Source organism: Micromys minutus, assembly GCF_963924665.1.
Source record: "Micromys minutus genome assembly, chromosome: 7".
Lineage (NCBI taxonomy): Eukaryota > Metazoa > Chordata > Mammalia > Rodentia > Muridae > Micromys > Micromys minutus.
In genome coordinates this window covers 73,733,597-73,759,236 of record NC_137976.1, presented here as the reverse complement: position 1 = coordinate 73,759,236, position 25,640 = coordinate 73,733,597, and the positions used below count along the sequence as shown (strand labels likewise).

At 47.2% G+C, this 25,640-nt stretch overlaps 2 protein-coding genes across 4 annotated transcripts in view; one reads left to right on the top strand and one right to left on the bottom strand.

Moving 5' to 3' along the window:
- The window catches only part of ARVCF (ARVCF delta catenin family member), a 54,553-nt gene extending 30,879 nt beyond the window's left edge, over positions 1–23,674 (bottom strand). For both annotated transcript variants that reach the window (XM_080919103.1, XM_080919104.1), the window contains exons 1-2: positions 23,528–23,674; positions 19,479–19,530 (exon numbers count right to left, since the gene is read on the bottom strand). In XM_080919103.1, coding sequence (XP_080775229.1) covers positions 19,479–19,500 — 22 coding nt within the window. In that variant the 5' untranslated portion in view covers positions 19,501–19,530; positions 23,528–23,674. The remainder of the gene's footprint in view (positions 1–19,478; positions 19,531–23,527) is intronic.
- Positions 23,675–23,929: 255 nt separating this feature from the next.
- Positions 23,930–25,640, top strand: part of TANGO2 (transport and golgi organization 2 homolog) — a 45,215-nt gene continuing 43,504 nt past the window's right edge. For both annotated transcript variants that reach the window (XM_080918929.1, XM_080918932.1), the window contains exon 1: positions 23,930–24,116. The gene's annotated coding sequence lies outside the window, so the exon portion shown is untranslated. The remainder of the gene's footprint in view (positions 24,117–25,640) is intronic.

The window sequence follows — 25,640 nt, the reverse complement described above, 5'->3', positions numbered from 1 at the left end:
ATTTTGACCTTTAATTACCATTAAAGACTGAGTAGTTAAAAATGACAATAATTCAGTAAATCATTTTGGATAGCCATCAATTTAAGAGTAATATTAAAAATATAAAATGGTGCAGGGTGGTGGTAGAGCGTGCCTTCAATCCCAGCACTTGGGAGGCAGAGGCCTACAGAACAGCCAAAGCTACAGAGAAAGCCTGTGTGTGTGTGTGTGTGTGTGTGTGTGTGTGTGTGTGTGTGTGTGTGTGTGCATGTAGCAGAGATCAGGAAAACCGAGCAAAGCCAAACTCACTGGACACCACTGTATATTTCTAAGACATCAATTTATTCTGAAAACTGACAACTGAGTGAACGTACAATGAGCATTTATCCTGCCTTTCCAATAAAAACCTATATTCACGGAAACTACATTTTTCATCTTTTATTTTAAAACCTGTTTTATTAAACGCGTATAAGCAGCGTCAAGGACATTTTCCTGAATGTGTATTGTGTGTTCTGGTCATAGTTACCTACCTACTCTCTCATCTTCTTCCCACTTGCTGACTCCCTTTCCAGGTCAGTCCCCTCCCACTCCTCTCCTGTCTTCTAACTCCTGAGGCCCCCTCTGTGAGGGTTAAGAAGGCAGGGCTAATCTTGGGCAGGTCGTGTACGGATCACCACAGCTGATCAGGCTTCACCAACTAATGGCTTGTCCTGCCAGGACTGAGTGTTCTTCTCCATTCCCCGCCTCTCCTCCAGGTATCACACCCCCCTGTTCTTACATCCCTAGCACCATCTCTTCTCCTATGGTGTTCCCTAAGTCCTGAAGGAACAGTGTAAATGCCCCACATATGTATGTGACTACACCATCAGTTACCACTGTCTACTGCAACAATAAGTTTCTCTGACCAAGTCTGACAGCAGCATTAATGTATGGGCATAAGCACAGACATTAGAAGTTATCTGACAGGCAAATTATGCCCACCTACTAAAACAACATTGGCAGCTTGTACGCCAGGGTCTATGAGCTCCTAAACCATGGGCTTTTGTCCACGTTTACAGTACCAGGCATCAATAGGCCTCAACTCCAATGAGAAAGGTTTTGGCTGCCTTCATAACAGGCGCCACTATTGCAGTGGGGGCACATTTGTCTGGCAGCACTCTCTAAACAAACAGAACTGATAGAATTAAAATAATGCATGGGGTTTATCAGAGTGGCTCACAGGCTGTGGTCATAGTTCAACAATGGCTGTCTTTTAAAGGGCCAAGGATCCAGTAGTTGTTCAGTCCACAAGACGGGATGTGTTAGATGTCAACCAAGTGCTGGAGCCCTGGAGGATTTTCAGAGAGACACCGGTCTTCAGTCTCAGTTGGAATCTTGAAGAATTGTGTTCCTAGCAACGTAATACTTCAGCAACAGGATAGAAAACTTGCCAGCAAGAGTGAAGGCAAGCAGACAAAAAGCAAAACCTTCTGTGGTGGCTTGAATATGCTTGGCTTAGGGAATGGTACTACTGGGAAGTATAGCCCTGAAGGAGGTGTGTCACTGGGGGGACTTGAGAAAGCAGTCTGTGCTATAAGTGGGGCTTAATGGGCCATCTTAGGAGCAACAGGGAAGACAGGTGTTCAGGGTGATCTGAACTGTGGAGGTTCGGCTCAAGAGGTTTCAGAGAAGAATTTTAGTATGTTTCCTAGAAATTGTTCTTGTGAGAGCTGGAGAGATGGCTCAGTGGTTAAGTGCACTCTGGCTGCTCTTCCAGAGGTCCCCAGTTCAGTTCCCAACAGCCACATGGTGGCTCACAACCATCTGTAATGAGATCTGATGCTGTCTGAAGACAGTGATGGTGTAGTCACATACATAAAATAAATAAGGAAAAAAAATTTTTAAATAAATTGTTCTTGTGATATTTTGGTGAAAATTCTCAAATCAACCAAGTAGAGACACTGCCCTGTGATTCACTCTTATGAGGAGAGCTTTGATCAAGTGTAGCAAGCTTAGAAAGCAAGAATACAAAATGGTTAAAAGAGTGACGGAGTGCCTGCATGTGCAATGGAGCTGAGTCCTGGGTTGGAAGATATTACATGGAGTTAAGGGAGTGGTGAGCTCTGGACAGGTCCCACCCAGCTAAGCACACTGTTTCTGTTTGCAGTTGAACAGGAATGGCCATATCATGTTAGACGTTATTATGACCTGATTATTGTTTTCATTTGGCTGGAAATCTTTTTTTAAGATTTATTTATTTTTTATGTATATAAGTACACTGTAGCTATCTTCAGACACACCAGATCCCATTACAGATGGTTGTGAGCCACCATGTGATTATTGGGAATTGAACTCAGGACCTCTAGAAGGGCAGTCAGTGCTCCTAACCACTGAGCCATCTTTCCAGTCCCCGAGGCTGGAAATCTTATCTGGTCTTCAGCATCTGCTAGAATCCCAAAGAATCAGGATCTCATGCTAGTGAAGGAATAGACTTGCCAGAGAAAGAGAGGAACAGGCAGAGGGCAAGAGTTCCCTTCTTCCATGTCCTTTATACAGGCTGCCAGCAGGTGCAGCCCAGACAAAAGGAGGTCTTCCCACCTCAGATGAGTTCATCAAGGAAAGTCCCTCACAGGTGTGCCCAGCCACTGGGTTTTAGTTCTTCCAGACGTAGCCAGCTTGACCACTAAGAAAAGCTATCATTGTTCTGTTTGATTTTTTTTTTGGAATTCTTTGTAGATTCTGTATTGTAACTGTCACATGTAGAGCTGCCCCTTCACTAAACCACTGTATCATTTGCTGTACAGAAGCTACTTGAACTCAGAGTCCTGCCTGCGCCCGTGCCCGCCTATGGCCGCACCCCCAGTGCTTCCTTGCTTCCCTCCAGTGTCTGGTCTCAGTCCCACATTAAGACTCTGCTCTTGGAGGCAGGCTCAGGTTTTCAGCCATGGGATGTGCACCAGCTGTTCTTTCTAGAGGATCTTGGTTTGATTCCTAGCATCCACAGTGACTTACAACTGTAACTCCAGTCCTAGGGGATCCAAAGTCTCTTCACTAACACCAGACACATACATGGTGCACAGACACACACACGTAAAACATCCATTCACGCACAAAATTCTGTATATTTGCTCCATGGGGGGGGGGGTATCAAGATCTCCATCCTTCTACATCTGGACAGTTTTCCCAGCTGTTTCTTCAATGTGGGTTTTTTAAAGATTTTTTTTTTAATCACGTGACTGTAGGTATGAGGACTTGCATCCTAGACCTCTACTGTGCTCCGATGGTTTACATCTGTGTCTGTGCTAGTAGTATGGTGTCTGTTCTCTGTAATGTACGATGAGATGAGGACCGAGATGCTCCAGCAACGCTCTTTTTGCTCAGGATTGTCTTTTATATGCAGGAGCTTTGGTGCTTTTCTATGAATTTTTAAGATTGTCCTGTCTGTGAAACAGCATGGGGAGTTAACTGAGCACATAAAAGTTGCAGATTGCTTCTGATAAAACAGCCTCCTTCAGTGTTAATTCTCCCAAGCTATGAGCACGAAAAGCCTCTCCACATTCTCCCCACTGACTTCTGTGTGTGGAAACAGCTTTGTGGATGCTGGGGACTGAACTCGGGTCACCGGGCTTAGCAGCAGGCCTCTTTCCCTGCTGAACCATCACATCAGCCCTTTCTCCATCCTCTGTGCTTTCTTCCAGTTTCAAAGCTTCTGTTATGTAAGTCTTTCAATTGTAAATTTTTTGAGACTATTGTGAATGGGACTGTTTGACTTCTCCCTCTCCTGTGTGACCCTCACTGGGTACCCAAGCTACTGCTTTTTGTATTAATTTGGCGTCCTTGCTCAGTGTTGAACACTCTCCAGCGTTTTCTAGTGATATGTACAGAACCTTTGTGGTTTATTTGAGGCAGAGTCTTTCCAGGTAGCTTTGGCTGCTCTAAAACTATGTACAAGGCTCTGGCCTCAAACTCAGAGATCTGACTCCATCTTCTTTCCAAGTGCAACTGAAGCTGGAATTAAAAGCACTCACCCTACCAGGCCTAACTTTTTGTTTTGCTTTGCTTTGAGACAGGGTTTCTCTGTGTAGTCTTGGCTATCCTGGAACTCACTCTGTAGACCAGGCTGGCCTTGAACTCAGAGATCTGCTTGACTCTGGGATTAAAGGGATGTGGCACCACCACTCGGCAAGTCTAAGAATTTTAGATTTTCTTGATTTCTTCAGTGACCCGGTCATCATTCAGTGCTGTGTTGTTCAACCTTTTGTTTGTGAATCTTCTATATTTTCTCTTGTTTATTTCTAGCTTTATTTTATTTTAGTCAGATAGCATTTAAGAAGTTATTTCAATTTTCCTGTATTTGCTGAGAACTGCTTTGTATCCTAATATGATATATTTTAGAGAAAGGTCCATGGGCTGCTGAAAAGATTTTCTGCCGTGTTTGGGTTCCATAGATGTCCATCTGACCTGTGATGCCTTTGAACTCCAACGCTCCGCTTTTTGTCAGGGTGACTCTACTGGAGAAATTAGGATACTGAACTCACCCACCACTACTGTGCTGAGGCCAATCTATGACCTGACACTGCTGTATGAAAGTAGCTGTGCCCATGTTTGGCATGTTTAAAACTTGGGATTGTCTTCTTTCTCATTCAATTTTGCCGGGAACAGTAGTGTTAGGTAGCAGATACAGTCTTCCAAAACTTCAAACGGACCACAGAGCCTTTCTGGGGTTGAAGTACCAACTGAGAAATCAACAGCTATTCTGATGAGCTGCCTTTATACAGACTTTGCGTTTTAAGCTTCCAATACACTGCTCTGTTGTGCATATTTAGTGTTTTAAATATACGGGGAATTTCCTCCCGGTCTTTGTGGACTTGCCGTTTCACACATATTTCACCCGAAAACAGCCTCTGTTTCCCTAAACTTGGGAAATTGTTTGCTTTCATCGTATTGAAAATAAACTTTCTGTGCCTTTGGTATGACATTCATCTCCACATAATTTGTAGATTTGGTCTTTCCATGGTGTCTCAAAGATCCCAAACGTTCTATTTATATGTTTCTGGCACTTGTCCTTTGGTGACTACTGGAGTTGCTCTGTCCCATGTGAGCCAGTCTACTGCTGGGGCTCTGCAATGAGGCTTTTGAGTTCCTGAGCTCTTCACTCTCGTCATCTCAGCTCGGTTTCCTTCCGTTTTCTCCATCTTTACTGAACTCCGTTTTCCTGTGCGGTGCCGTCTTCCGTATGCCATCAGCCACCGTTCTCTCAGAATTCACTCTGGGTTATTCCTGCCCTTTCTTTCTTTCTTTCTTTCTTTTAATTAAATTTTACATTTTTTCTCTTTTTTTTACTTTTGTTTTTCTTTGAGACAGGGTTTCTCTGTGTGGCGCCAGCTGTCTGGAACTCACTGTGTAGACCATGCTGGCCTCGAACTCACAGAGATCCACTTGCCTCTTCCTCCTGAGTGCTGGAATAAGAAGTATGTGCTACCACACCTGGCTCTCTTATTTCTTTAAACAGATATTTGTTGCTTGGTTGTTTTGAGACGCAGGTTCACTATGTAGTCTGGCTGTCTTGGAAGTTGCTGTATAGACCAGGCTAGCCTCATCTGTCTGCTTCTGTTCCCCACATGCTGGGAGTAAAGGTGTGCACTCCCATGCTCAGCATTTTGAATATATTTATAATCACTCTTTGGGACTTCATTTAAGTCATTCTCACTGGGGGCCATTACTGTGGGATGTTGGGACAGGTGACTCAGGAGACACTCGGTCTTGGCTTTGAATACCATTTGTGGTATATGTTGGGACTTGCACATTAGAAGACAGATCGGCTGAACTCTGTTACTTGAATCACCTCTACTCTCTCGGTGAAGTGTTTGCAATGTCCCAGCTAGGTCAGATAAAGCACTACGGGTGGGAACAGAGCCAGCTGAGCTGGTAAACAGACATAGGTATAGAAGGAACAGATGCAGGGGAAGCAGGAGGCTCAGCCGAGAAAGCTGACTTGCCTGACTCGCGGGTTCCACCTCACGTCTCTTACATCACTTCTCAAGCCCCTGGAAGCCTAGTCACCACTGGGAGTTCCTCTATGATGGGGATCCATTCCCCTCTCCCTTTTGCTAAGGACTCAAAAACAAGTTTTTTACAACACATACATGTAAAGGTGGACAGAGTGTACTATGGCACATGTGGAGGTCAGAGGGCAGCTTGGAAGAATCGGTTCTCTCCTCCCATCACATGGATCCCAAGAAGCCAGACACATGTCTTAGTGGCAAGTGCCTTTGCCCGCTGAACCGTTCCGCCAGCCCTTTCTGGGGACTTCTGCAGTGAGCCTCTGGCTGACTGTTCTAAGGGAGCAGTTAGATGGGTCCCTGGTGTCCTGCCTAGCTGTGTCAGAAGAGTACGTGTGAGCCCTTTGCTTCACTATTCTTTCAGTACCTGCACTAGAATGTGGGGGAGGGGAAGGGGTAAGGCACTGCCTGGCAGTTCCACTGTCCTGTATGACAGCCTCTTTGGACCCTGGGGTCTCACTTCTCTCCCCAGTGGAAGCTGGTTAGCCATGCTCCATCAGAAGCTGCCGTCTGCTTCTATATTACCTCTCTATTGTTCAAAGCTAGCTCTAAAATTCCAGCAACAAGTAGCAAGACATACCCTATGCTTTTCCTATACTTGCTCACCTATTCACGAAGTTACTTATAAAATACACACAACAGGGACGTGACAATCACTGGTAAGAAACACAGCAACCGGAACACCATGAGACAAAAACTGTGTGATGGTGGTACATCTATCTCTTGGTATCTTGAAGTGTATTCACTTTCCTTGTGATAAGTCACATGATGCCTATGACATGAGATGAATTCTTTCTAGAATTTTCCATTTGACATTTCTGAACCACTGGTTGTGAAGACTAAAAATAAGAGGAAAATATCGTGGACTTGTGTAATCAGAAAGGGGCCAAAGACCTACCCGGAAGACCTCCAGAGCCAGACAGCTTCACTGGTTAATTATACTTAACATTTAAACACTAGGGAACTAACACTAATCTTGTTCCAACTCTTCCAGAAAATAAGAGCATACTGCCAGACTCATGATGTGCTACCACCATCTTAACAGGAAATGCAGACAAAAACACTAGAAGAAAACTACAGGTCTACATAACCAGTGAGTCCTGAAGCAAAGGGCTCTAATTCAACAACACATAAGGAAAGTTATAACCTCTAACCACGAGGCATCCAGAAGTCAATGATGGCTCAGTATATGAGTCACTATGTTGATTTGTCACACTAAAATAACCATCATCAATGTACATTACTACATCAATCAAGGGAAATTAAAGGGAACAAAAACCATGTAAATGAACACAGAAGAGGTTGGAGAGATGGCTCAGCGGTTAAGAGCCCTGACTGTTCTTCCAGAGGTCCTGAGTTCAATTCCCAGCAACTACATGGAGGCTCACAACCATCTGTAATGGGATCCGATGCCCTCTTCTGGTGTGTCTGAGGACAGTTAACAGTATAATCCTATACATAAAGTAAATAATTCTAAAAAAATGAATGCAGAAGCTCTGACAAAACTTAGCATCCTTTTGTGATAAAATACTGAAACTAGGCAAAAGAGTAAACTTTAACATGATGAAAGCCATATTTGGAAGGCACGTAGTAAACATACATTTTGTTGTGGCTGTTGTTTTGGGTTATTGAGACAGGGTCTTCTATGTACCTCTCTCTGTCCTGGAACTTGATTTATAGACCCGGCTGGCCTCAATCTCCCAGAGATTCTACTGCCTCTGCCTCCGGAGTACTCAGATCAAAAGTATGCACCACCATGACCAGCTTAATAAACATACTTAAGGGGGAATCAAAAAAAAAAAAAAGCTTTTTTCTTAAGATCCAATGCCTGTAATCTCAGTACATGGAAAGCTGAGACTAGGACATTGCTTCAAATTTGAGACTAGCCTGGGCTACTTAGAAAGAGGCCAGTCAGTGCTACTTAGCAAAACAAAGCAAAAATGGAAATCCAACACAGCAATTAGACAAGAAATAATAATAAAGCCTGGCGTGATCATGCATATCTTTAATCGCAGCACTCAGGAGGCAGATCTCTGTGAGTTCCAGGCCAGCCTGTTTTACAAAGTGAGTTCCAGGACAGCAAGAGCTACATAGTGGACCCTAAAACAGAGTAAAACAAACAACTGGGAATGAAAGGCCCTAAAGACTATACATGGGAACATATCAGCAGTAAAACCACAATCAGCAAAGTTATAAAACATGAGTCAGCACAGAGACAGCAGCTTTGTGACTACATACAAATAACAAAATCCAAACAGAAAACAGAAAACCCATTCCATTGCAGCCAGGGGGTAGCACATTCTGTAACCCCAAGGGAGGTTATGACAAGACTGTCCTAAATTCAAAGCCAGCCTGGCTCCAGACGAGTAGAGAGCTTGTCCAGTGTGCACAAAACCCTGCATGTGATCCCTAGCACAATGCTCATAAAATGCCATTCGAAATAGCACTAAAAATAATAATTTTTTAAAACCCTCATAGTGACCAGGGATGCAGCTCAACAGAATGCCTGCCTGGCAGGGAAACAGCCCTGGGTTCAGTGAACACCATGTCAACCAGCCACAGCGAGGCACGCTTGTAATCCCAGCCCTCCCAGGAGAGGCAGGAAGATCAGGAGTTCAGGGTCATTCATAGCCACATATCAAGATCCAGATCAGCCTGGGTTATCAGACCCCATCTCAAAAGCGGCAGGAGCAGCAGCAATCAACACAAATACAAACGGCACATGTGTGGGAGTCAGAGAACAACTTGGAAGAGTTGATTCTACCACTCTGTGGGCCTGGAGAGTGTGATCTCAGGTCATCAGGCTTGGTGGCAGGAGTCTTTACCCACTTAGCCATCTTGCTGGCCCTAAAAGTCTTCATTACTGTTTATCATGATACCAGAATGAAGCAGTTCCTGTATTTCAGATCAAAATCTCAATGACATGTATCAAAAGATTCACTGAGATCTCAGAAGCCGCCAAAGACCCAAAACAGTCTCGAAAAGAACAAAGCTGGAGGCTCATACTTATGACTTCATGACTTCAAAACGTTTCACAAGCTAGGCATGGTAGTGAATGCCTGTGATCCCAGCACTCAGGAGTCAGGGACAGGAGGATCTCCTTGAGTTCAAGGACAGCTGGGGCTGCAGAGTGAAGCCCTGTCTCACACAAACAAACCAAAAACACTTTTACAAATCGACAGAATCAAAACTATGGGGTCACAGCACAAATGCAGATACACACCACCACTCAACGCCACAGTCACAGCTCTGGAAGCAGCGCCTTGGCTACAGTCACGTGGCATACACACTGTTCAGTGGCCCAGGACAAACAGCATGGGAAGCAACTGTTGTGTATGCTGTCAAATAATTTTCAACAGGGGTAACAAGAGCACTCAGTGGGGTGACAGTCTTCTCAACTATGATAGGGCTGGAGAAACCAGACATCACATGGGACGAAATTGGATCCTTATCTTAGATTGGACATGTCTAGTAGTACTTCCAAGCAGATCAGAAACCTAAATAAGAGAAACACTTGACCAGAATAAAAATTTCATGACACTGGATTTGGCATTCTAGATAAGATGCTAAAGCTACTGGTAACAACATAACAAGCTAATGAAACAGATGCATTCAGAATTAAAAGCATTGGGCAGCAGGTAAAGGGGGTAAAACATTTGTTTTGCATAAGCAAGGGCCTGGCTCCAATCCCCAGCAACAAACAATCAACCAAAAGAAAAGAAAATTAAACACATCTGTGTAAGCCAGACATGAGGACATGTTGCCTGTAATATTTGTGAAGCTATGAAAAGAGACTCAATCATCAGGAGTTCAAGGCCAGCCTCAGCCACACTTCAAATGCAAGGCCAATCCTGCCTACACAAACCCTATCTCAAAACAAACAAACGAACAAACAAAAAACTGGGGTAAGGGCTGGAGAGATGGCTCAGTGGTTAAGAGCACTGACTGCTCTTCCAGAGGTCCTGAGTTCAAATCCCAGCAACCACATGGTGGCTTGCAGACATCTGTAATGGGATCTGATGCCCTCTTCTGGTCTGTCTGAAGACAGCTACACTGTAGTTATATTGAATAAATAAATAAATCTTTTAAAAAATTTTGAAATTGGTATTAAAGAGATGACTCAATGGGTAAGAGCACAGATTGCTCTTCCTGAGGAACTGAATTCAGTTCCCAGCAGCCACACGGGCAGCTTACATCTTTCTGTAACTCTCTGGTTTCAGGACATACTACTCACTGTTCTGGTCTCTCTACACACCTGTCAGATACGAGGTGAGCCAGTACACACGCAGGCAAATACATAAAGTAAAAATCAAGTTTTTAAAAAATTAAAGTAAAATCTTTTTATAACAAAACAAAAACCCCAAGAAACAATGAGAAAATCTGTTTGCCAAAAGACAGGGCCAAATCATATATTTGATATTTAGATAATACAGAATAAAAAAATAACTAAAATCATAAAGAAAACATTCAAAACAATCTAATTTTTAAAAATTAGCAAGAGTTGGATATGTAAATGTGCAAATACATCTACAAATAAGATACACGAATAATCAACACACATAGAAAAAAATACTAACCACTCCCAATCATTAGAGAGATACAAATTAAAAAAACAATGCACTACAGTTTACACTCTTAGGAACAGCTAGTCCCAAAGGACATAGGGCAATAACTTTTTGTAAATAATAAAAGTGTCAGCAAAATATGGACAGGTTAGAACCCTGTGCACTGTTAATGCTGCAGCCACAGTGAATATATAGTTTCTGATTTAAAAAAATGTTTAAAAAGGAGCATGTGCTCCAGCAATCCTAAAACTTGCAGGGCTATGCGATGGTTAGAACGGCCCCTCAGGTGTGTGAGCACTTGGCTCACCGTTGTTGGCATTGCTTGGGGAGGTCACCCAGTGGTGTGGCTTTGCCATGAGGGTTGGGCTTTGAGACTTCAGAGCCTCAGGCCACCTCTGACGCACTCTCTGCTTCCTGTTTCTGGATGGAAGTGTGATTTCTCAGTTTCCTGCTCCTGCTGCCATGCCTCCTGGCCACCACGGACTCTCCCTCTACAACCCTGAGCCCAAATAAACTCACCAGCCTGCAAGTTACTGGCCATGATGTCATCACAGTGATGGGAAAGGTTATAACCTGAAAGTAGCTTTTGAAGACACACCTGGACACCCAGACCCTTTTTCAGAAGTATTATTTGTAACTGTCAGGAGAAGGAAGCAGTCCAAGTGCAGGACGGTGAAGGAGTCATTCTGTGGGCTACAGAGTATTATTTGGCCTTACAAAGGAAGAAAGCCGGTCTTGGTGGTGGCTCAGGCCTACAATCTCAGTGCTTAGGAGGGTCAGGCATATGCACTATGTGTCTAAAATCTGTCTATAAAATAAAACAAAAGGAAAGGAAACCCTGATACACAGAAATCTGTTCTCATTCCTGAGTGGGGCTCACTCTTTGGCCCAGGTTGGCCCAGAATTTGCAGCAACCTCTTGTGTCTGCCTCCTAAACCCTGGGGCTTTAAGAATGAGTCACCATGACGACCACACATGGATCTTTTTTTTTTTTAAGGTTTATTTTAACGTGTGTGTTGTTTGTGGGTGTATGCACATTTGAGTGCAGGTATTTAGAGTCCAGGACAGGCATCAGATCCCCTGGACCTAGACTTGTGTTAGGTTGATAGCCACCTGATATGGATACTGGGAACTAAACTTGGGTCCTCTGCAAGAACAGTCCACAGTGTCAAACAATCACACAGATGTGTGAGCAATCTCTCCAGCTTCTCAGATGAGTCCTCAAGATACCACGAGCACAATGTTAACATACACGAAGCATCTGGAGTAGTCCAAAAAAGAGAAAGAGCAGCGCTCCTGGGTCAGGGGAAGAAGAAGGACCTGCCACTCAGAGCTTCAGTTTGTAGGTGACTGCAGAAAAAGGTACATTTATTTAACACTACTGCAACGGCCCTTTGAAGGTTAAGTGTATTTTACCACCGTTTAAAAAGACTCTTCTCGTGTGGTATTAGAAGTCACAGAGCTGGGCTTGGGAGATGATTCAGTAGGTAGAGAGTTTGCCACGCAAGCCTGAGGAGCTGAGTGTGAATCCTCCAACCTGAGGTAAAGCCAGGTAGTCATGGAGGTTACTAATCTCAGTGCTCCTTTGGGTGAACAGGACAGGAAACAGGAGCAAGCATCCTCAGTCACTCACGGTTCAGTCGACCTGGACATAGCTGCCCTCCCTTCTCAAGGACTGACTGGCACCAGAGGCTGTTCTCTGACCTCTTCACCATGCACTGTGAAAACTGAGTGCCTTCACTCTCACATGCAAACACACACACGCACGCACACACACACACTTACAAAAACTCTTTTAAAGAAGCAGACCAGAAATAAAAATTTAAAAATATAGCAATGGGCCGGGTGTGGTGGCACACATCTTTAATCTCAGTACTTGGAAGGCAGAGGCAGGTGGATCTCTGTGAGTTTGAGGCCAGCCTGGTCTACAGAGTGACTTCTAAGATATTCAAGGCTACATAAAGAAATCTGGTCTCAAAAATCAAAACCAATCAGCCAAACATTGTATACATAAATATATGTATATATAAATAAATACTGGCTATTTAGAAACAGTGGGAAGAGTGGAGAGATGGCTCAGTGGTTAAGAGCACTAGCTGCTCTTCCAGATTCAATTACCAGCAAACCACATGGTGGTTCACAACCATCTGTAACTCCAGTCCCAGACAATCCAACACCCTCTTCTGGTTTCCTTGGTCACTGTATGCACATGGTACACAGACACATATAGGCAAACTACCTGTACTGGCTGGTTTTGTGTGTCAACTTAACACAAGCTACAGTCATCAAAGAAGGAGTGTCAGTTGAGGAAATGCTTCCATGAGATCTAGGCATTTTCCTAGTCCTAACAAAGACACCCATACACATAAAATAAAAATAAATCTGCCAGGTGGTGGCACATCTTTAATTGCAGTACTTGGGAGGCAGAGGCAGGTGGATCTCTTGTGAATTTAAGGCCAGCCTGGTCTATATAGCAAATTTCAGACAGTCAGGAGTACATAGAAAGACCTTGTCCCAAAACAGTTAAAAAAAAAAAAAAAAAAAAAAAAGAGGGCTGAAGAGATGGCTCAGTGGTTAAGAGCACTGACTGCTCTTCCAGAGGTCCTGAATTCAATTCCCAGCAACCACATGGTGGCTCACAACCATCTGTGATGAGATCTGATGCCCTCTTCTGGTGTGTCTCATATACATTAAATGAATAAATAAATCTTAAAAAAAAAAAATACATGCCTATTATTGGCTATCTCTTACACTCCATAGAGAAGACACCTAATAAACATGGTTTCAAGAGGAAGAAAGACCTAGAAAGTCCATTTGTGAGGCTATGTGAAGCTCTCTGTTGTGCCTCTACCACCTCTGCTTGGATTAGGAAGATTTAGAAACCCTAAACCTTCCTTCCCTTCCCTTCCCCTCCCTTCTCCTTCCCCTTCCCTTCCCACCCCATCTAGAAAAAAAGGTCAAACTGTAGGAGTCAAGACCCCACTGTCCTTAGCTGGATTAGAAACCGGAGCAGGGCTTAGGCATGTCTCCCCATGGTAAAGAAAGGACACAGAGGTGGAGAACAGTGCCCAAGGAATGGTGGGGGTGGGGTAGGCAGACCGCCTTAGGACTGACTGCAAATGGATCAGAGGCCTACACGCTGAAGGTATATAGAAGGGCCAGGGCAGGCTGCAGAGCTAAGGAAAGTGTCACTGAGAGAAGCTGTGTGGAGAACTGGTGTGTGGTGAGGAGCTTTAGTTAGGAAGGTAACAGGGAGTCTTGTGGTGGGGTAGGGTTTGAGAGGCAAATGCTTGCTAAAGCAGTGGTGAGCCAGGCCTGACAGCAGCTCCCACCAGCTGCAGGGACTAAAGGAGACACTTGCACGAGTGTGGCTGATCTGGGAATTAACAGCATCGGTGTGGGATGGGAGGCTCTGAGTGAACAGAACTTGACAGGTGAGGTCCAGGGCCGCAGGGCCCTCCCACAGGCTGGTCTTCCAGGCCCCACTAGTACTCAGCACGCACAAACACACGTTGTTTTGATAGAAGCTCAAGGTCAAGTCCAAATTATTGTAACACAAAAACGTGTCACTGGGTGCGTGAGACACTTTCTACAGTGGCCCTGCCCTGGCAGAGAGCAGCAGCTTGCACCACAGGAAAAAGGGGAGGAGCTGAGCTCTCAGGAGGTAGGTGAGGTGGATGATGGGACAGCAGGGCTCTGGGTCCCATCCTCAGCACAGCAACACAAGAACATGAAAACTCACAAGGAGGACTGTGGTGCATCCGGGGGGTTAAGAGGTGGGTCAGTGCTTAATGGTTCTGGTTGTGGAGAAACAAGCAGATACTGACCTATCTATTAAAATTAAGGTCACAAAGGAAGATGACATCTCAGTGGCCTCTCAGGTACACCCAGCAGAGGCTGGTCCTGCCATATTTGGGTGGCATGTTCCATTTGTGTCTTACAGAGGTGGGAGATGACACAGTAACTCCCAGGCTCCCCAGCTGAGGATCAGGCTGGAACAGGGACACCCAGACCTGGGGGCATCTAAGACCCAGCGATGTCCAGGAGGCTTCACAGGCAGATCTCCAAAGACAGTCCTAGTAGGCCGACCAGCAGCTAAGTGAACACACACAAGTGTGAGGGGTGGGAAGGCACCCCTGAGGCTGGGCTGAGATAAGCATGGGGTAGAGACAGGACCCCAAGGCAGCTGGTGACCCAGCACAACAGGACCTTTGCCTATAGCCTGGGCAGACTGGAAGGCAGCACAACATGGCACCGTGAGTCACTATGAGCAGGGACGTGAGGTTTTCTAGTTTCATAGCTGTTGCTGTCACAAATGCTCTGAGAAAAAGCAAAGTAGGATGTCTGGCTTGGTGTCACAAGAGAAGCAGCTGGATACCACACCCACAGTAGGGAGCAGAAGAAAGAGTATGCGTGTCGCTTGCTTCTTCAGCTCCATCTCAAACCCCTCACCCCTTCATTGCGTTCAAGACACCTGCCTACAGAATGGTGGGTTGGGTCTTCCCTCAGCAATTAAGACAACCCTCCACAGACATGCCCACAGGCCCCTAATGTAGACAGTTAACAGCCTCTTCCCTGGCGAATCTTAGTTGAGTTAATAATTAAAGCTAACCAGTATTCCTGGTGTGTTAGAATTCTCTACAATAATAGAACTTATAGAATGAATCAAGATCCCTCCCCCCTCTCTGGCTCACAGGCTGTGGTCTAGCTAATCCAACAATGGCTGACTACAAACAAAAGGCCCAAGAATCTAGTGATTGTTCAGTCCACTGGATGGATGTCTCAGCTGGTCTTCAGTATGCACAGAATCCCGAAGTGGGTTCTTTCTTTAACATTTATTTATTTTATTTATAGGAGTACACTTAGCTGTCAGACACACCAGAAGAGGGCATCAGATCCCAGATGGTTGTGAGCCACCATGTGGTTGCTGGGATTTGAACTCAGGACCTCTGGAAGTGCAGTCAGTGCTCTAACCACTGAGCCATCTCTCCAGCCCCTTCCATGTCCTTATATAGGCTTCCAACAGAAAGTAGGGCTCAGATTAAAGGTGGGTCTTCCCACCGCAAAGATTCAAGTTAGAGGTGGATCTTTCCACTTCAAATGATCAAATTAACCAAAACAAACAAAACAACAGCAACAAACCCTCAATGGTGTGCCCAACCATTTTGGGTTTTAGTTAATCACAGATGTCTCAAATGACAGCCAACAATAGCTATCACACGTGGCAATGGCAGATGGCCAGTTTGGGCTGGGCTCTCCAGTCTTGTTGGAAAGGTTCTTGAGGCAGCCAGGCCAACTGACTACACCCCTGGGGCTGAAACATAATCTGGAACTATCTGAGTGTTTGGCCTAGAAATGCCTGCAACCCAGGATTATCAGGATTCCAGAGCCCATCACTCAGGATGCAGACAATGATCACCCATAGCAGAACAGAACGCTGACACCAAGATGGCTCCTACCCCACTGCAGAGAGGAGTACCCCATTCAGACCCTGAAGCTCCAGCAACATCACCAGTCAACACCAGCACACCGTTTTACACCTGTAAGGAGCACCAGGGTACTTTGGGTGCTTTTGGAATAGACTTCACCACAGCAGGGTCAGGTCCTGGAGTCAATCAACAGTCTCCAAGTGTGCTACAAGTATTGTAACCTGCTCAGGTGGCACCACCTCCCAGAGACCCACAGAGATATGAGAGAAAGTAACATACAGAGGGTCAGTGGGTATCTATAAGAAGATAGACAGACAGACAGACAGACAGACAGACAGATCGATAGACAGGCAATCCAAGAAAGGTGTCAGAGACAGGTGAATCTCTATGAACCTGAGATCAGTCTGGTCTACACAGCATATTCTAAGCCAGCTAAAGCTACACATGAGACCCTGTCTCCAAAAGCAAACAATATATACATGTACGCACCCATATACGCATGTGGAGAGCTAGAGGACCCCGCGTGTCCTGGCCTACTGCTCTCTGCCTTATTCTTGTGAGCCAGGTTAATGATCCTCTTGTCTCTGTCTCCACAGCACTGGGGTTATAGGCTCAAGCATGTAAATGTGCCCAACTTTTTAAAACTATGAAGAAGATTTAAACTCAGGTCCTCACCTTGCGCAGTGAGCACTCTTACCTGCTGAGCCACCAGAGCAGCCTCCAATACTTGGTCTTTTATTGAAAGCAATGAGTACTAGCTAGGGACCGAATGCATCATTAGTGACAGCAAATCTGAGACCTTGAAGACACAGAAACATGAACACAGGTGCGCGCACACACACACACACACACACACACACACACACACCAACATCATACCCTTTAATGTGAACATGGAAAACTTAGGCAGCTGATTTCATAAACAGGGGAAAGCAGCAGGGCTCAGTACCTCCCAAGTACAAGGGAGGGAAAGCACCTTCCTGACCATGTCTCCTCTTCCCATTTTTACTGACAGAAACAATTTTACTAGGAAAGAAACAGTTTGGGTGCAACAGGAAAAACAAAATTAAACCTTCACTTTGCATTTATATCAAAATAAATTCAAGGCAGATTAAGTCTTGAGTGTAAAATCCTAAAGTAGCAAGCATCTAGTAAAAGACAAACACTGTTTCTGTAGCCACACGAGGACAGAAACGCAGAGTGCTGGAGTAACCCTAGGAAGACAAATAGTCCACGTTTTTCAGCAAGTATGAAAAAGGTTGATCATCAAAAACTACCACAAACAAAAATGTAATTGTGTAAGAAACAGAATGAGCAGAGAATTGGTATCATTAATATTTAAAGACTTGAACTAACAGGCTAAAAATCCTATCATCCCCTCAGGGGAACCCTGGTGTGTGTGTGGGGGGGGGGGGGGCCCACCAGGCAGACTTCTGAGATGGGGCAGAAGGCTGTTTTAGTTGTGTGAAGGGAACATTATTACCCAGGCCTTGCATCGAGGTGTGTTACTCCCTCACAATGCCTTTAGGCTCTCTCTCTTCAGGGAGCCCCATTAATCCCATCTCACAACCCCAAATTTGCAATTGTCTTTGTTCATCTTCTGGGAGAGCTGGGAACTCCTCAGCTGCATGTGAGGATTCAATGCTCCCAGTGAGCACGCAGTGCCACAGTGCTCAGTGAGTAGGTGCTAAGTGACAGAGGTAAGCAAGGAGGATACATGAGTGCTTGCCACTGGCCTCATCTGCCTTAGCTCCAAGAGCCCCTAAACACACAGACACACTTTAAGATGTAACAGAACAGGAAGTCTTAAGCCAGAGCCAAGGTTTACCTTGCCAGTCTATGAAATGGGCCTAGAGCAAAGCAGAGATGGTATGAAAATGCCAATCACAACTCCAGAACCCAGAGCAGGCATGAGCAATCGATCAAAACAACAGAACACAGACAGACAGAAAAGAATGAAGTGGAAAGAGGGCAAAGAAAGATGAGGAGGAGGAGCTAGAAGCAGAAAAGGAAAAAAGGACAAGAAAGGAGGAAGCCAGAGCAAAAAGGAGGCTTCAGGTATGGCCTGAGTCTTACTGGGGCCATCATCTGAGCCCTGGCAAACCTGGCCTCCTGATGTACAGCAGCCTGTGACAGTTGGGAGGGTCTGCGCTTGCCTATACAGGATCCTGGATTTGATCCCCAGCATCAAAAGGGAACCACTATGAGGGTGCAGCTCCTCTTTCCATTGTTGTCCCCGATGATGTCACTTGTTCTATAAGAAGTGCCATGGGCCAAGGCCCTGGACAGAGCCTAAGCTTTTTTAATCCCAGAAACCATTGAGTATCTCAGTGGACTGCACACTGAAATATTCAGTCAAATAGTGGCCCTCCCACACATCAATAGACATGGCTCGTCCAGCCAGAAGCTTCCCATACTACAGTTCTCTGGTCACAGGTGAAGAGAACCTATCACTGTGCCTGATGTACCTTAAGAGAGGTCCCTGGAACCTCCAGAAGCCTGGTGCTCCCGAGTCCGTGGCTACCACCACCCAGCACAACATTATGGGGCCAGACTTCCCCTCAGGGTACAGTGTTGGCTAAACAGAACTCTTTCCACTGTGAACAAAAGGAGGAAAGATAGTCTGGACAGCTGTGGTAGGTGAACACAAATGGCCAAGGGGCACTTCTTGTAACGATCAGCCACGCTGCCCCAAAGCAACCACTATACCGTGTCAAATGCCATCCAAGTGTCTCTTCCATGCAGAGTATCGGAGGACACGGGGACAACTATGCCACCCAACCTGCCACACTTCATGAGCACCATACCTCAGTGCCACTGAAGCTGGCAGCCATAATTCACAGATGAACGGAGTAACCACCCCAGCCAAGCCAGTCCACACAGCAGGGCTGTGAGCAGAGTGTCATTGGATCTCCTACACTGTAGTGGCAGAGGGGTGAGGCTGAGAGGACAACAGGCAAGCAAAACTGAGAGACTCATTCACTTTGCAGGTCCTTGGAGCCATGGGGCTTATCAGCAGTGGCCAGCTGGAGGCTCCATTCTCCCTGGGCAGTCAGAAGCATTCATCCCTGAGCTGATGAGCACTGGGCCAAGCAGGCCGTGCTGACATCAGATACCACCATGGCAGGCATCCAAGCTGAGATGGACAGAGATCAGACCCAGTTAATGCCCTCATTAACAATGCCCTGCATCCTGCTGGGTCAGCCACACATCCATCAGGTGGCTACTATGCACACTTGAGTGTGGCAGGCCCCCATATCTGGTCCTCTTCAGCCTTAAGACTGTGCCCAGCCAGGGTGAAGCTGAACAAGCAGGAACACACAATGCTGTGCTCGCTTCGGCAGCACATATACTAAAATTGGAACGATACAGAGATTAGCTTGGGTCCAGACCATTTCAAAACTGGTCACGCCCACCAAACACATCAGGACACTCTGCTATCCTGATCAACACAGGTAACTTACCTATTTCAGGGGATCTCAACATGTCCTAACACCCATCTTATGGACTCTGTTCCTGTGGAGAAACCAGAGGATACTATATGAAGCTCCTCTAGAATCAGTCCCTTCTGCATATAGACATACTGGCCCAGACTGTTCCCCAAGCAGGACACTGACTCAACCACACACACTGTGTGAACTTCCATGTCTCCACACACACAACTGGGACTATAGCTTGCATCAGGTCGACTTCCCTTCTGATGAGGTGGAGAGGTCTGGTATGGACCCATCACGCCCTCTTTCTCCTCCCAGAAGACGGCATCATTAGGGTCTCCCAGACATACAGCTCATACCTTCCTTGTGGGATGACATCTGCCTCTCCCAAGGTTCCCCAAAGCTAGCTCCAACCCTGGCTCCCAGTTCCCATGACACTGGTGGCAGGCAAGCTGTGGACTGCTCACAGTGCGTGCAAGTGAGACAGCACTGCTGTCTGCTTGGGACATAATTCCACCACGGCTCTAAGAAACCACTGTTTCCTGTCTCCGCAGACAGTCTAGGGACACATTCCCTCTTGGTATGTTTGAGCCTATGGATACTGCCCGAGTGTTTCTGTCATAAAACTGAAACCTGTATGGCACAGACAGTCAGGGATGAGTGGGCAAGGGAGGAGGTATCTGATATAAGTAATGGAGTTCTTCCCTTTCTGGTCTGTTTCCAGACTGTTCTGTGCCTCCAACCAAGCTTGCTTTGTAGATTCTATCTACTTGGTCCTAGAGGTGGTCTCGGTGTCTCACAACAGCCTATCAAACTTCGGGGTAAGAATTTCATCTAACCTAGATTGTATGTGTGTGTGTGTGTGTGTGTGTGTGTGTGTGTGTGTGTGTGTGAGTGCTCAGAGCCTGGTTTGCTGAGCCCCTGAGGCCCTCTGGTGGCCATATTCAGGCCAAGCTATGGCTGCCAGGCCATTTGGTAGAGAGGCTTCAAATAGAAAGTGGAGAGTGGGATGGTGGAATTGTGGGTGACGGACAGTACACAGCACTAGAGGCAAGGTAGGCCGGGCACATGCTAAGGCAGGAGGACTGGCTGACACTGGAGGAACGGTTGGATAGGGTTGCCCACTAACCCTTCCCTCAAGTAGAGGAGAAGCCCCTGGCTGGGGAATGAGCCCTGCTCTAAGCATGACATTTCTGGGACAACTTTGCTTTTAACTTAAATGACAACCTAGATTTTTGTCTCCCAGAAAACCATGTGACTTTGTTATCAGCCCCAATCTTCAAAAAGTCTCTCACCAGGATTTACCATTCACCACAGCCTTGGCCACATGAGTTGTGAGCCAACATCTAACTCCCATTAACTGTCCAAGGTAGGTATAATTCCTCCTTTTACAAATGTGAAAACCAGGATCTGAACTCAAGCCTTCCCATCCCCATGGTTTCCCATACTCTTCACCCAGCGGGAAATGATGTGGCTACAATAATGTGACCTCTGCCGTGTGGGTCTCCAGGAGAGAAGGTAAGAGAAAGGCGGAGGGGCTACGGGAGGCAGGGTGGTAGAAGTCAACAGAGGAATGTGTGTCTTTCTAGGCGTGCTCTCATCTCAGGGGCATGGTACAGAAGTGGTCAGGGTGGAGCCCTGAATCATGAGACACACATGAAGAAATGATCTGGTGATGGGACTCACAATATGGGACAGCCAGCTTGAAACCCTTTGAACATCCTGGTGAACTGGCCTCCAGGCTCTGGGGTTACCCACCTGGCCAAGGACCACTGAGCCTGCCTTTGCCATAGCCTGCCTCCCAGGCACACATACTGCCACCACCCACAGACCTACTCAGACTCTGGGGAAGGTCTGCAGCTGTGTTACAGTGCCACTGACCTAACCACCGCACTTAAGACTGGGGTATCAGCCTAACCCAAGCATAAACGCCAGCAAGCTGCAGGTCAGCAAAGGCTGTAAGTGGAGTTTCCACAGGTACAAGCTGAGTCAAGCTGGACTGAGCATGAGAAGCAGTTACCTTGGGACCCCATACACCCACCACGGATCAGGATGGCCTGCCTAAGAGCTTACTCGGCCGTGTACGCTCAGCAGGCTGTAAACTTGCATGGGTCTCCTTGGGCTCTGCTCTGTAAGCATAGGTAGGGTTGAAAATGCAAGTAGCTGGGAACGTGCCCTTCCAGTAATCAACATGGGCACAGATACAGAGAGCCCTTCAGCCACCAGGCAGGGAAAACTCACTCTGCTCAATGACTGGTACCTGCCACAGCTAAACCAGCCATTCCGCCTGACTCGTCACAAGAACATGCCAACTGCTGCTGTGAACACTGATGGACCATATGCATGCACAGTTCATGTCTGGACTCCCCTCTACCAGTGGCCTTCTGGGTCTAGGTGTCACCATCCCATGACTATGTGGCCCTCAAACTTCCCTCAGAGACCAAGAAATCTCTGACCTCTCCCCAACTGTGCATCCTGACAATCAGCCAAGAGAGTTCTGGCTTTCCAGCTAGGCATGTGTTGAAGAGCTCCAGGCTAGTGAAGAAACTCAGCCCAAATCCTAGTGCTACACAAACAAGGACAAGGGTATATAGCCCTTAGGGGTGCATGTGAGAGAGGATGGATGTAGCGAGCCGCAGAGCAGACTGAGGGTGGGAGGGGTGTAGCAGCTGGGACATACCGAGGGCCTTGGTCACCAGCATATGTGCAGACAAGTAATGAGGATGGTACATCTAGGGGCCCCAGGTGGGCTGTGGCTTGGCAGTGCTCAGAAGCACCTCTGTCATCACGCCAAGTATTTCCTGCCTACTTACGTGAAGGGCCCTCATGAACCCCAAATAGAAGGTCCTAGACAGCAAGAAGCATCAAATACCACAGATGACACAAAATTGTAGGTCCAAGCCTTTCCAGATAGCCAATATCTGTCTGGACCACCTGCTTCTGAAGCAATCATAACCTCAGAACACAGGGACCAACCTCAACAGTTCTGGTATATGGCATCATCCCATTCACAGATCCTGTCCCTCCCCAGAGCAGTCAACACTTGCTCTGGATAGACAGCCTCGGGCCTGGATCAGAGGATAGAGAGGCTGGGGTCCCCACTGTGGAATTGCAGGTACTTAGTGCATAACTGGTCCTACTTAGGGAGAGATCTTTCCAAAGACAATTTGGGCATGGCTCCATCCCCTGGCTTTATAAAAGTAAGCATGTATTTTGCATTTCGGATTGTTAGCCTAAAAGTTAACACAAACAGAAGCGTTTTCTTTCTTTTCCGTCAATTTTAAATGTCTAACTCTACAGAGAAGAGTCCCCTAGTACCCTAGACACTGATACCTTACACTGACATAAATACATTTAAATATTGACGATAAATAACATTTAATTATTTAAAAATTAAAAGGGGACAGGCACGGTATCCAGGCCTCCTGTGCGGAGCAACTCCAAACTTGCATATTCTCCAGGGACCGCTGTCCCACTGAGGAATGTAGCGGTATCTAGGGAGGAGTTTCAAGCAGGGACACCAGACAAGGGATTCCCAGCAGCGCCTCCTCTCTCTTTTGTGAGGCCTTAGGAGCATCGCGGTGCGGAGACATTCCCTTGGCATCACCAAGACCCTGCGCTCACCAACGGCCATGCCACCCCAGAAAGTTCCCCAGCCTCGCCGCCCCTGAGTCCCTGTAAAGTTTCCATAGCCGTCAGGTCCCTGCTTGCAGGCGCTGCAGTGGCTCGCGGAGGTCAAGGCTGTGGGAATTGGGTCGTGTTCAGCCCGGCGGCATGAAGCTGGCGGCGTGGCCAGATCGGACAGGGCCCTGAGGTCATGGACAAAGGGACCCGCCCCCAGCGACCCGGGTCTCTGGGGATCCCTCCTGGGCTAGAGCGCCGGTGAACAGAAGAACCGGCTTCCGAACCCCACCCAGACCTAAAGTCCGAGCCCAGGACCCTGTCCCTACCTCAGTCCGCATCTCAGCCTAGACGCCATACCCAGCACGCTCTCCCAGGTCCCACGCCCAGTCCTGGTACCGACGCCACTGTCCAGCCCCAGGCCCACGGCCCGACCCCGCCCACCCGGCCAAGCTCACCTGGCGCGCGGCGTGGGCGGCTCCGCAGCGCCGCCTCCGCCCCCAAGACAGGCGTCCCCAGGTCCCTCCGGCGCACGGGGAGCGGCCTCTCCAGCTCCTTGCACCGAAAGCGGCTCCCGGGGCCACAACTCGTGGGGATGCGGGGGTTGGGGGAACCCTCCTCCTCCCCTACCCCAAGCAGCCAGCAGGCTAGCCCTCCCACCCCTCCCGCAGCCCGTGCGCAAAGCGGACCGGACCGGAGACAAGGCCTCCGCCCCGCCCCTTCCAACCGCGAATTTTCCCATTGGTAGAGAGACGCGTCCCGCAACCCACACCGATTGGATGGATGTGCAGAGATTGCGGCTTGCTGTTGGGCTCCTGATGTTGTCAGTCTTAGCCGAAGATCGGCCCCCCTAGCGGAGCAGTCCGAGGCCCTGACACCTGCCGGGAATGCTGTGGCTGCCACAGTGGCAGGAGGTTCGGAGTTGTCCCCTCCCAGCCACCTTCAGTGGCGTTCTGGGGATAGTAGGCCCTGAGCTGGAGCTTGTAAGACCGGCGGTCACTCCCGGATTCCAGCAGCGTTGACTCCATCTCCACCCCAAGTTCGCAGGTATCCCCGCTGTTGGCCGGACGTTGAGCGTCGATCCCTTTCTAATTGGCTTAGAATGGTATTTCTCCTACCCTGTGCAAGAGTGTTGGGCTGCTGCTCCCATTTTGCAGATAGAAAACGGAGGCTTTAGGCGACCAGGTCGTGAACCCAATCGCTGGACTTCCAGGTTCTCTCACTGCCCCCATAACTCTTGCACCGAGGACGAGCAAGGTCAGCTAGGCTTACTCGGAGTGGGGATGGCTGCAGTGATTTTGAGAGCAAAAACAGACTCTAGGAAAACTAGGGCTTTTTTTCTTCTATGAAGCCTGTATTTACAGAGCTCGTGGGCACTCCCCATAGCTGCATGAGACTGCTCTTTTCTGGGGCAATGACGAGAGTTCTCAACCCGGGAAAGGGGAATTTTGTGTTTATCTCTTCCCCATTCCACCATGGTATCCCGATTTCCTCTGCCCTGTCTTGGGGGAAATAACAAGGAGCTTTATCCACTGTCTGAAAAGATTGACACGTATTTCCCTGCCAGGTAGAGTACATCAGCCACATCTCTGCGGTGACAGCAGAGGGGACCCAAGGGGCAGATGCTGTAACATAAACAGGAGATGGAGCTTCAGTCAGACAGTGGAAATGAATCTGGCCTGTGCTTGCTTAGAAGCCTTTCTTACCCTGAGTGTACCTGGAAATGAGCAACTTCTGGGCCGTCTGATTCTCAAAGCCCCTACAGATAATGCTAATGGAGGCTAGGGGGTGGCTGCCCAGACGTCATACTTTACCCACCTATGCTGAGTCCAGTGTGCTCACACAATACTGGTTGTTTGGTAGGGACAAAGAAAGTAAATGCCTGGAGCAAGATCACACTTGTGTATCCACCTGGGTCTAACTGTGCAATGAAAATTGATACCAGGAGCTTTTCAGAGTCAAGGTAGTTGCTACTAATCCGTTGGAATTGCCAGCTGAAATGAATACCATTTGGCATCTTGGTATTGAAATATTGTTGCACCTCTGGCAAGAAGAGTGAGCAAGAAAACAAGAGTTCCTCAAGAAGGTAGCTCTCTCTATGTAGAGCAACACTACAGCTGCCATACTGGTTAAGTTGCTGTGTGGTGGGGCACTCTCTTTCCTTTACTAGAAGTGGATTTAGTAAATGCAGCTGCACGCTGGTATGTCTTCAAATGCCCCTAGTCCCCCTGAGCACCTCTCTTGAAGACCACATAGCTCTGTATCACACTATTTCCCCATACTTGCTGATGGCACAAAGAGGCTGAACAGGTTTCTTCTCTGCTGGAACAGGGCAAAAGGGAGACATAGCCCCCAGTGTAGCGTAAGGTGGGATGTTTACTTCTAGAGACCTGGCCACTTTAGAGCCAAATCATCAGCTGCATAGAGAAAATCGGGGTGGATAGAGACAGCTCACATAGGTTTCATGGCTGCTGTCTAAAAGTCTCCATATCAGACAGAGGGCAAGGACGGCAGAAGACCACACAATAATCCCCCCTGTGTGTGTGTTTCTTGCTCTTTCTGTCTGTCTGT